At 36.6% G+C, this 10,647-nt stretch overlaps 1 protein-coding gene across 1 annotated transcript; it reads right to left on the bottom strand.

The window, feature by feature from the left end:
- Positions 1–982: 982 nt before the first annotated feature.
- Positions 983–5,473, bottom strand: LOC106338496. Its single transcript, XM_013777459.1, has 4 exons — positions 5,195–5,473; positions 3,672–5,068; positions 1,450–2,416; positions 983–1,297 (listed from the first exon to the last, which is right to left on the bottom strand). Exons 1-4 carry the CDS (start codon positions 5,471–5,473, stop codon positions 983–985), a joined length of 2,958 nt encoding a protein of 985 aa, XP_013632913.1.
- Between the last annotated feature and the right edge of the window lie 5,174 nt (positions 5,474–10,647).

The following is a 10,647-nucleotide window of genomic DNA, read 5'->3' as shown; positions in this document are numbered from 1 at the left end:
CTCAATATTTATTCCCTGGAATCATTTACCTTGCTTTCGTAATCCATCTGTTGATTAATTCAAAAATTTTATGTTTTTTTTTCCTTTTGCAGCGAGCAAGACAGTGGCTTTCTGGGACATGGATGATTGTCCGATCCCTGATGGTCTGGATGCTCTTACTTTCAGGAAGAACATTAACACTGCCCTTTGGAAACAGGGGTTTGAGGGTGGAGTCGATATCACCGCTTTTGGTGATTTTTGCAAGACTGAGACCTCAAAAGACTTTTCCCGTCCGAATCAAGATCTTTCACTGTCCCAAGATGGAGGAGAGAGAAACCAGACGTACCAAGATTTTAGCATACTTTCTATGCCAGGCAACTGGCAATGATTACGGATCAAACTTTTTGCTAATCATTGAGGACATCTCAAAACGCTTCGGTTTTGTCAGTGTCTTTCGCTATTTGAAATCGAAACGTATTTATAAGGTTCTCTTAGCACAGCCTGTAGTACCGGATTTTAAACTACTCGGTCCTATAAATTTAGTATGGCTTTGATCAAGCATGTCACTAGGAGAAGAAGACTTTGTCATCTTCCATACTACCGTAAGAAACAAGGAAGAGGAGGATTATTCTGATTGTAAGGACAGTTACGTAGCTGCAAAGATTGTTGTCTTCTGGGACATGGACGGTTGTAAAATTCCTCAAGGTGGTAACGCTGATTTGATTTCGAGAAACATTAAATCAGCAATTGTGAACGATGTTTTTGGTTATTAAAGCTTTGATTAAGCCATGATCGAAGAATCAGAGAAAGAGAGATTCAAATCTCAAGATGACGAAGTTGAAATGTAGTTTGTGCCATTCAATCAACGTAACCATAAAGTTTGTTACATGGTTAACTTATAGACTAGTTCCTATTTACAATAACCGGAACTAACCATAATAAACCAAACGTATCATGTGATTAAGCCAAAGGAAACTTAACCACTTATTCTAATATACCCCCCTCAAGTCTTTAGCTTCGGATCATCAGGTGGAAGATGAAAACTTGAAAGAGATAAACGGTTGACGAGAGAGTAGAACGGACCAGGATGCAAGGCCTTCGTAAGAACATCCGCTAGTTGATTAAAAGTAGAAACATGCATTGTACGCAAGCGGCCAGCCTTGATCTCATCACAAACAGTATGACAATCAATATCAATGTGTTTCGTCCTCTCGTGGAAGACAAGGTTCATAGCAATGTGTAGAGCAGACTTATTATCACAGAAGAGCTTAGCAGAAGAAGAAGTCGTAATGTGAAGATCCTGGAGTAACTGTTGTAGCTAAATCAACTCGCTTGTAGCCAAAGTAAGATTCCTATACTCTGCTTCTGTACTACTCCTGCTTACGACAGTCTGTTTCTTGGACTTCCATGATATCAAAGACGTCCCCAAGAAAACACAGAACCCACTGACTGATTGTCTCGTATACTTACAAGTAGGCAATCAGAATCAGCAAAAGCGTTAAGACAAAGATTTGTCTGTGCTGAAAACATCAGTCCTTGACCTAGATTGTTCTTCACATAACGCAATATCTTGTGAGCTGCCTGCATATGGATGTCAGTTGGTGCAGAAAGAAACTGGCTGAGCTGATGAACCGCAAATGTAATATCAGGGAGAGTGATCGTCAAGTACAACAAGCGACCTATAAGTTCTCGATATTTTGTGGGATGAAGTAGAGGAGAACCCCAAGTCTTTGTAAGATGTAGTGTTGGATCCATAGGAACACTACTTGGCATGCAACCGAGAAGACCAGAGTCTTCAAGTAGATTCAAGGCATACTTCCTTTGGCAAACTGCAATACCCTCAGAAGACCTTGATATCTCAAGACCAAGAAAGAAACGAGCTGGACCAAGATCTTTGATTTTGAATTCAGAACGAAGTAACGCATGCAACTGCTCCAAAGAATCATCATCGTTGTTGGCAATCAAGAGATCATCAACATAAACCAAGACGGCTATAAAAGATGTTGATGTAGAGCGAACAAAGAGAGTGTTGTCCGCAGGAGACTGAACAAAGTTAGCTCCCAAAAGAACCGAAGAAAACCTCTTGTACCATTGTCTAGATGCATGTTTCAATCCATAAAGAGACTTACGCATGCGACAAACTAGATTTGGAGGCAAGACAACACCAGGAGCGGGTGTATAACCCTGAGGTAGACTCATATAGATCTCCTCATCAAGATCACCATGGAGAAAAGCATTAGATACATCCATTTGTGTTAAACGCCGTCCTTTAGCTGCTGCAAGGCTCAATAGAAGCTTGACACTGGTGCGTTTAGCCACATGAGAGAATGTATCCATCAAATCAAGACCCTCTTGTTGAGTATAACCCTGAGCAACAAGCCTTGACTGATAACGCTCCACTGTCCCATCCAGATTGTACTTTATAGTAAAGACCCATCTACACCCCCACAACATTCTTGCCAGGAGGTAATGATTCAATATCCCAAGTCTCATTAAGCTCGAGAGCATCAAACTCCACTTTCACTGAGGCTTTCCATTTATCAGATTTCATGGCTTGGTGAAATTTTTTGGGTTCAGTCTCAAGAGTGTAGGAAAAGATATAGGTTTGAACAAGGGGATTAAATTTGTCATAAGAAACAAATGATGAAATGGGTTATGGTGTTTTAGAAGGTAAAGGCAAAGAAGAAGAAGGAACATATTCAAAAATAGAACAAATCGGGTTTGATGGAATGGGTAAAGAATGAGATGTGGAAGGAAGCAAAGAACAGTGATACTCAGAAAAATAACTAGGAGCCTTAGACACCCGTTTAGATCTTGCAACATGAACAGAGCCAGCACCAGTTTCATTTGATAATGTTTCAGAATGCTGGTGAGATGCAGGAGAAGGAACATGTTGATTCAATGCAGTATTATGTTCATTACTATTATGTGAAAAAGAATCATGAACATTATCAGGCAAATGCATAGCTTCCACATAATGTAAAGGAACAAGAAGAGGAATCATTGTGTTTTGTAACATATCAACAGCCTGAGACAAGAGTTCACTAGTCTTAAAAGGAAAAGTATCCTCATGGAACAAAACATTTCGAGTAATAGAAATCGAATGAGATTCTAAATCCAAAACCTTATATCATGTATAACCATTAGGATATCCTAAGAACACACAAGGCTTAGCATGAGGTAAAAATTTATGACGATCTTTAGACAAAGTCGAAACAAAATACAAAGAACCAAATGCCTTAAGCTTCGTGTAATCAGGAATACGTCCAAGCACTGGTTCAAATGGTGATTTATAACCTAACAAAGGTGATGGTAAACGATTGATCAGAAAAACAGAGGTTAAAACACAATCATTCCAATATTGTAATGGAACATTAGACTAAAAAAGGAGAGCTCGAGCAACATTTAATAAGTGCTGATGTTTGCGTTCAACGACAAAGTTCTGCTGAGGCGTATATGGACATGAAAAATAGTGGACAATACCATGTTCTTTGATTAAAGATGGAAAGGCCAATTCTGGTGCATTATCAGATCTAATAGACTTAACTTTGGAGTGATATTGAGTTGAAACAAGAGTAAGAAAGGATGAAAAAATTGTCAAAACATCATTCTTATTTTTCATCATATAAACCCATGTCATTCTTGTACAATCATCAACCAAAGAAAAGAAATATCTATAACTTTCAGCATACTCAGTATGAAAAGGACCCCAAACATCTAAATGGACAAGATCATATGGATGAAGAGACAGACTATTATTAGAAACATAAGCTAGACGCCTCTGTTTAGCTAAAGGACAAATTTGACAAGAAGACTTAGCAGGATCACTCGGCTTCATAGTAGGAATGCGAGAAATCAATCTTTGTAAGATAGCAGAAGAAGGATGTCCTAAACGCATGTGCCATAAACGATCATCAGGAAGAACAGAACCACAGAAAGGAACAATGTGTGTTGATGTTGAGAGGGTTGGTTTCGCAAGGATGTAAAGATTATGATGTAGTTCACCCCTCCCAATCATCAATCCCCGAGAAAGTTCCTGAATGAAACAACCATTAGGATAAAAGTGAGCAGCGCAAGACAATGATCCCACCAAACAACTAACACTAATCATGTTGAATCGAAAATCTGGAACATTAAGAACATTAGAAAGAATCAATGAATCAGAAAAACTAATGGTTCCAGTATGCGTAATAGGTACATTAATGCCATTAGGTAAAGAAACATTAACACTAGAAACCGGTGCAAGCTTTGTAAACATTGCTAAATCAGAACAGACATGACTAGAAGCCCCACTATCAATGATCCAAGCATCACGAGAAAGAAAATTTTGTAAAGAGGAAAGGCAATGATCTTGAAAGGTAAGGATATGATGTTGAAATTTTAGGCTAGTAGAAGGAAAAGGAATAATACCAGAAGAAGAAGTGGAAGCCATAATGCCATGTTCTGTAATAGAAGCACGTGAGGAAGGAGTAAAATGCTCTGGAGCCCGGACTTGTGAATTGAATTGAGAGATAAGATGCTGAATTTGTTGTGGTGTGAAGTCCTGTGGAGTAATACTTGTACCACCAGTAGTGAGATGCGGAACAATCGGAGCAGGACTGCTTTGCTGAGGTAGTGCTAAGCTAGAATGCACATTAGCAATAGCATTTGTCTGAGAAACTTCTTTCTGGTTCATAGGTTGAGCATTGTAAGAAGCAGGCTTAGACTGGTTCTTGTAGTATGAATGAGAACCAGTTTTATATCCCGGAGGAAAGCCATGAAGCTTGAAACACTTATGAATCGTATGACCAGACTTGCCGCAGTGTGTACAAACTGGTCTTTGTGCCTGGCGAGAAGTATTATACGCAGCCGCATAAGACGACTCATCCAAAGGAGACGGTAACAAGCCAGCAGATACATGAGCAGTAGACGTCTGAAAAGCCACATTATCAATCTTAGTACTAGGACGAAGTGCTCTCTGACGTTCATCCTGAGTCACTATATTGAATGCTTCTTCAATAGTTGGGATAGGCTTCAACATCAGAATGTATCGGCTTGACTGCTCGTATGACTCATTCAATCCCATCAGAAACTTAGTCACACGACTCCTCTAATGTAATTTCTCCCATAAAGTTTCAGCATCACATTCACAGCGACCACAAGTACAAACATGGATCTCCACATAGTTCTTGTGCTCTTCCCAAAGAGTAACAAGTTATGTATAATAAGTAGAGACATCCATGTTTCCTTGTTCAATAGAACTCAGCCTTTTCTCAAGATCATATACACGAGGTGCATCGTCTTGTTTGAAACGAGAGATCAAGTTGTTCCATATTCCTTCAGCAGTCGAAATGAACAACAAACTTTGACCAATCTTCTTCGATACTGAGTTCACTAACCAAGTTGCAATCATATCATTGCATCTAGACCAAGCACCATAATCGCGGTGATTCAAAGGAGGTTTAGCAATCGTACCATCAATGAATCCCAGCTTGTTTCGCACATTCAACGCCATCCGAATCGATCTTCTCCAAGAATGAAACTCAGATGCAGTAGTGAGACAATCGGAAACCAAAATAAGACCAGGATAATCAGTATTGTGAAGATAGTTAGGATTCTCGTACTGATCAGCTCGATATCATGAAGGAACGGAAAATCGGCAGTCGCCGAAGAAGTATTCAACAGATCCGCAGAGTTAGGGTTCGCCATCTTCAAGAAACACGCAAGAGAACTGGATTCAACACTTCACCCAGCTCTATCAAAGAAAACTAACCAAGAAGAATCAGGGAAAAGAGAATCCGAAGAAGAAAATCGCCAAGAAGAGAAATCAAATCGAATGCGAATCGGAGAAGACGGGTGATTGGAACACTCATCGGAGAATAACGAAGCGGAAGATGAAGTTGAAAAGCTCTGATACCATATTAAAGCTTTGATTAAGCCATGATCGAAGAATCAGAGAAAGAGAGATTCAGAGCTCAAGATGAAGAAGATGAAATGTAGTTTGTTCCATTCAATCAACGTAACCATAAAGTTTGTTACATGGTTAACTTATATACTAGTTCCTATTTACAATAACCGGAACTAACCATAATAAACCAAACGTATCATGTGATTAAGCCAAAGAAAACTTAACCACTTATTCTAATATTGGTGATATAGTTACATCTATGCTTATGGTTATATGTGTCAGATCTGTGGCCTTGAATCATCTGGAATCATGCCTAGATACTTTCCGGCAGTAGGTGAACTCCTTTCACTAACTCTTTATCTACTTATAGAGTACTAGACACAGTTTAGTGAAACATTTGACATTAACCTTCTAAAATTTTTAAAAAATAATATACACTAAATTGTTTAGAAAATTTTATATTAATTTTTATTAAAAATTTATGGTTCTGAACCTAGTTCAATGAAACATTAACATTAATATTTTAATACACACTAATTTGCTTAGAAAATATTATATTAAATACTTAGAACAACATTATAGAAGATAAAATGTGTGGGTTTCTAAAAAAAAATAATAATATTATTTAGTTAGATTAATGTGTTTTATTTTTCTTTAATTTATTGAATGTTTAGTTAATTGACATCTGTCAGGTTTGGACTGCAAGGACCATTTCTCTTCTCTCTTTTATGGAAATGTATTTTTTTTATGAGTTTAATATCTAGAACCTCTATTAAAAACCTACAGCTAAAGTTGCTTTTATGTCCCTGAGCTTATATATATTTATTGTTGCAGGAGATCGAAAAGATAAACTTGAGGAGATTTTGGTGGATGCTCTTTGCTGCCCAGTTGACAATCTTGACACTATAAATTTGATGGTAATCATGGGAGACTTGTCGGGACACGATGAGTTCGTTGTCACTGCTTTCGCTTTGAGTTGTAAAGGTGGAGAATACAACTTTCTCATAGCACAGCCTGATGAGTTTAAAGAACAGCTACGTTCTTCAGCAAAAAAGAAATGGCTTTGGTCAAGTCTATTAGCTGGAAGAGGCCCTTTGCCGCTAACCTCAAGCATGCAACACCTCATGGACTATATGGATGCTGCCGAACTCTCACGTAACAGCACAAGCCCACAAGAAACTTCCCAGCACGGGCCCAACACCATAACGCAGCAAACTCAGCCTGCAAACACACAGCTCCAACGGTATCTTCAACTTTCACTCACGACACAAATACAGAGGAAGTTACAGAGGCAGTTTTCTTAAAAGAAAAAGTATCAAAAGCAAAAGTGAAGCTGTCAACATCTCGAACAGCTCCGCATGTGCTTATCCAAAACCGTTTACTGCGCTTGATGATGATGACAACTAAAGCAAAACCTTAGAGAGATATCTATATAAATGTATCAGTCTATTGTAATAAGTGGTTAAGAGAGAATTATTATAAAATAAACAATACCTTTCTTCACCATTTTTGCTCTACTTTCACGACGTGGGTAGAGGAAATCGGTGTAAAGAAAGAATAGCCTCTGCTTGGTAACTCGAGCTCTGAGCATTCATCTATCATTACACATAATTGTCCTTGGACCGTACCACTCCATGTTTTCAATTTTAATTTGCTTAGAAAACATCAGTGTTCTAAAAATCGGTTTAACCGAGCACCGCTCAAATTGATTTAAGCCGTCTTATATTGGTTGAAACGGGTCTAAACTGGTATACTTTGTATAATCAGTTAAATCAAGTAACAATATTAGCGTAAATTTATAAATTTATAAATTTTTCTGATTTCGATTTTTGTATATCTAATTTTTATAATTCATCAAAATAGATTTTATAATTAAACCTAAAAATTAAAATATCTAATATATATATAATTAATAAATACCGTTAATAGCTAATCTCTGCCTAAACCCAAATAATATGTCTGGTCCTTAGGCCTATAGACTGCCTAGTGTGTTGACAAAAAAAAAAAAAAAAAAAAAAAAAAAACCGCCTAGCTATCGTATAACTATTTTTTTAACATTGTAAAAATTCATTTAACTTTTAGAAGGTATATAAGTCCAAAAAGGAAGAACAAAAAAACAGAGCATTTTTCTTGACGGCCCATAACTTTTTCTTTCTCCAAAACATTACTAAGAACCATTAGTTTATTAGGCTCAGATTGAGAAAAGGCCTTCCTATGGAGTCTGATCAGGTCCAAACCAAATAGATTAAGTTAATCCTCTGCTCTGCAAATGTGTTATTGGTCCTCAGTCCCCATCTGCATCATCACGAGATCTACAAATTTAAGCCCTTTAATATATTTGAGCAAATATTATGCATAAATTAGTTTTTACTATTTATAAATGAAAAAGCACATGGTAGAAGATCCACAGTGACCTAAAGTAAGAAATGTCTACGTTTTAAAACCCTTGTGGTTCGAATTTTAGTTCGTAAGAACTGGTTATGATTTTTACATTTAGTTATGTATAATCTGGTCATATAGTCATGAACTTGGTGCCGGTTAATCCACATTAAAAAATGATGATTTTACTATTTGCAGTCATGATGATTTTACTATTTGCAGTCTCTCTAGAGGCTCAATACTCGCTTGGACTCTTGTATGGACAGTTTCTGTCTTTTCCAAAAATTGAAATAATCGTCCATAACAATTTACCAATTAACAACCTAATTATCTTTAATTGTTTGTAAAAATTATTTCTTTTGAAATTATCCGACCATGATCACGCATCATTGTTCCTCTTATCTCAATAAAATGCCCTAAATAATAAGATGTGGATTATTATAAATGAATAAATAAAAATGTAATAAGATATGGTAATAGCACGACGTGGAACTAGGGTAACAAAATCAATGGAGAGGACCCACGCGGTTCTTTTGATTTTCGTGGTTCATGTCATTTTCATTCTCGACAAACTCTTCAAAAGGAATTTCTCTCGTCTTCGCCGAAGCTTCCTTATTTTTTTAACAAAATACAGAAACTATAATGGCGTTGATGTACATATATCAAATATGTGTTATATCATATCCAAAAGGCTTTGTTCTATAGCTTTTTTAGTTTAAACTTCTTTTTAACGAAAGACATATGCATACTAGTCACTAGAACATTAAATGCAAACGCGTTTTGATTTGTGATATAATTTGTGAAATTTGAATGGTTACGTAAAATAAACAAGGATATGTGTGGTCCATGGATGCTGATTTTCACACAAAAAAAAAAAAAAATCAATCATGACTATCGTTTAACTTGCACACAAAAAGCCATGTGCATTAGTGTGCATGTAGATGCCACTCCTCGGGGAAATTACTTAAAGAGTTACTTATTTAACTTAATCTCTATCTTAGAATATTAATTAGAACAATTAATCTCGACCATAGTTAATTAAGCTTCACCAGTACTGACTAGCCGCACCTAAGCACTCCGTTTAACAACAGTCAAACTAAAAGTAAGTATATTTATTATTTTATAAACGATAACCTCTATATAATTACACGATTATATCAGTATTCAACTATAATGTGAATTTTTTAAAGGTTAAATTGTGATGTACTATCGCGTTTTGCAATATAAAAACGAATAGCATAGATGAAGACAAACATTCAACAGTAAATCGATTCTAGATCAGAGACACCATTGGTCAAAACATTATCATGATTTCTACGTTAATCACATCACTGTACCACCAATAATATGTGAATATGTCACTTTCCATCGTGTGAACCAATACAAGACTCTTAACCATTCATAAACTAGCAGGATACAATAATATCCATGTAACCCCACAAATGCCTACGTACGTCAAGTATTTCATTTTTTTAAAATGACGAACTTCTTTGAAAGCGTAAGAAATAATGAAATTAAAATGAGTTGATCAACACGTATAAACTAAGAGCAACTCCAAAGGAGGGTTCATATGAATCCTTAACTGCATGGTTAGAATAAAAAATTAATAAAAGTGTTAGAAATGGGAAGAAGCAGTCCGTAGAGAAGGGCTTAACGGATCCAATCCGTAGGGACGTGGCAGTTTCTTATTGGACCTGGATCGGGAAAACGTGCACGAGGAAACAAAAATGAAATCATTCGCGAAGAAGAGAAAAAAAAAAGAGGAAAGACGATGGTTTATGCGATTCGATCTCCTCGAGCCATTAAGGTAAATCGATGTTTTTCTACAACGATTTGTAATTTTTATTAGGTTTATTCTTCTTTATGTTCTTGTGTAGGGATCGGTTGTGGGATTTGAAACGATTTGGGGATTTTTTCGTTTCTAATTAGGGTTTCATTTTCACTGGAATTAGGAATTTTTGGGTTCTTGTCGATCGATTTCTGTATATCTTCTTCTCTTTTTTTGAAAGAGTGAATCTATTAGGATTTCTAAACGATTTGGGGGTAAACGATTTGGGGTAAAAGGGATTAGGGTTTCAAATCGAATTGGGTTCAATCGATATGGGTTTCAATCGATTAGGAGGCTGTGATTATCTTCTTCTCTTACATCATCTGCGATTAGGACCGCGTGATTATCTTCTTGTATGTGATTGTGGCTCTGTGAATATCTTCCTCTGTTACATTATATGTGATTGTGGCTCTGTGAATATCATCCTCTGTTACATTATATGAGATTGTTTTCTTCTCTTATCGTATCTTGTTCTCTTACATTACAATCGTCTCTGTGATTTTCTTCTTCTCTTACCATTACGAGCATGTGATTCTGTGATTGTCTTGCTCTCTTACCATTCTTCTCATAGTTT

The sequence above is a fragment of the Brassica oleracea genome, chromosome C4, assembly GCF_000695525.1.
Source record: "Brassica oleracea var. oleracea cultivar TO1000 chromosome C4, BOL, whole genome shotgun sequence".
In the NCBI taxonomy this organism is placed as follows: domain Eukaryota; kingdom Viridiplantae; phylum Streptophyta; class Magnoliopsida; order Brassicales; family Brassicaceae; genus Brassica; species Brassica oleracea.
This window is presented reverse-complemented; position numbering and strand designations above follow the sequence as displayed.

Coding starts and splice junctions, on each gene's coding strand:
- LOC106338496 (XM_013777459.1), bottom strand. CDS start 5,473: ATGGCGTTGAATGTGCGAAACAAGCTGGGATTCATTGATGGTACGATT. Junction 2,417..3,671: donor TGGGGTCCTTTTCATACTGA/GTATGCTGAAAG, acceptor GTGGGGGTGTAG/ATGGGTCTTTACTATAAAGT. Junction 1,298..1,449: donor CTGATTCTGATTGCCTACTT/GTAAGTATACGA, acceptor GAGTTGATTTAG/CTACAACAGTTACTCCAGGA.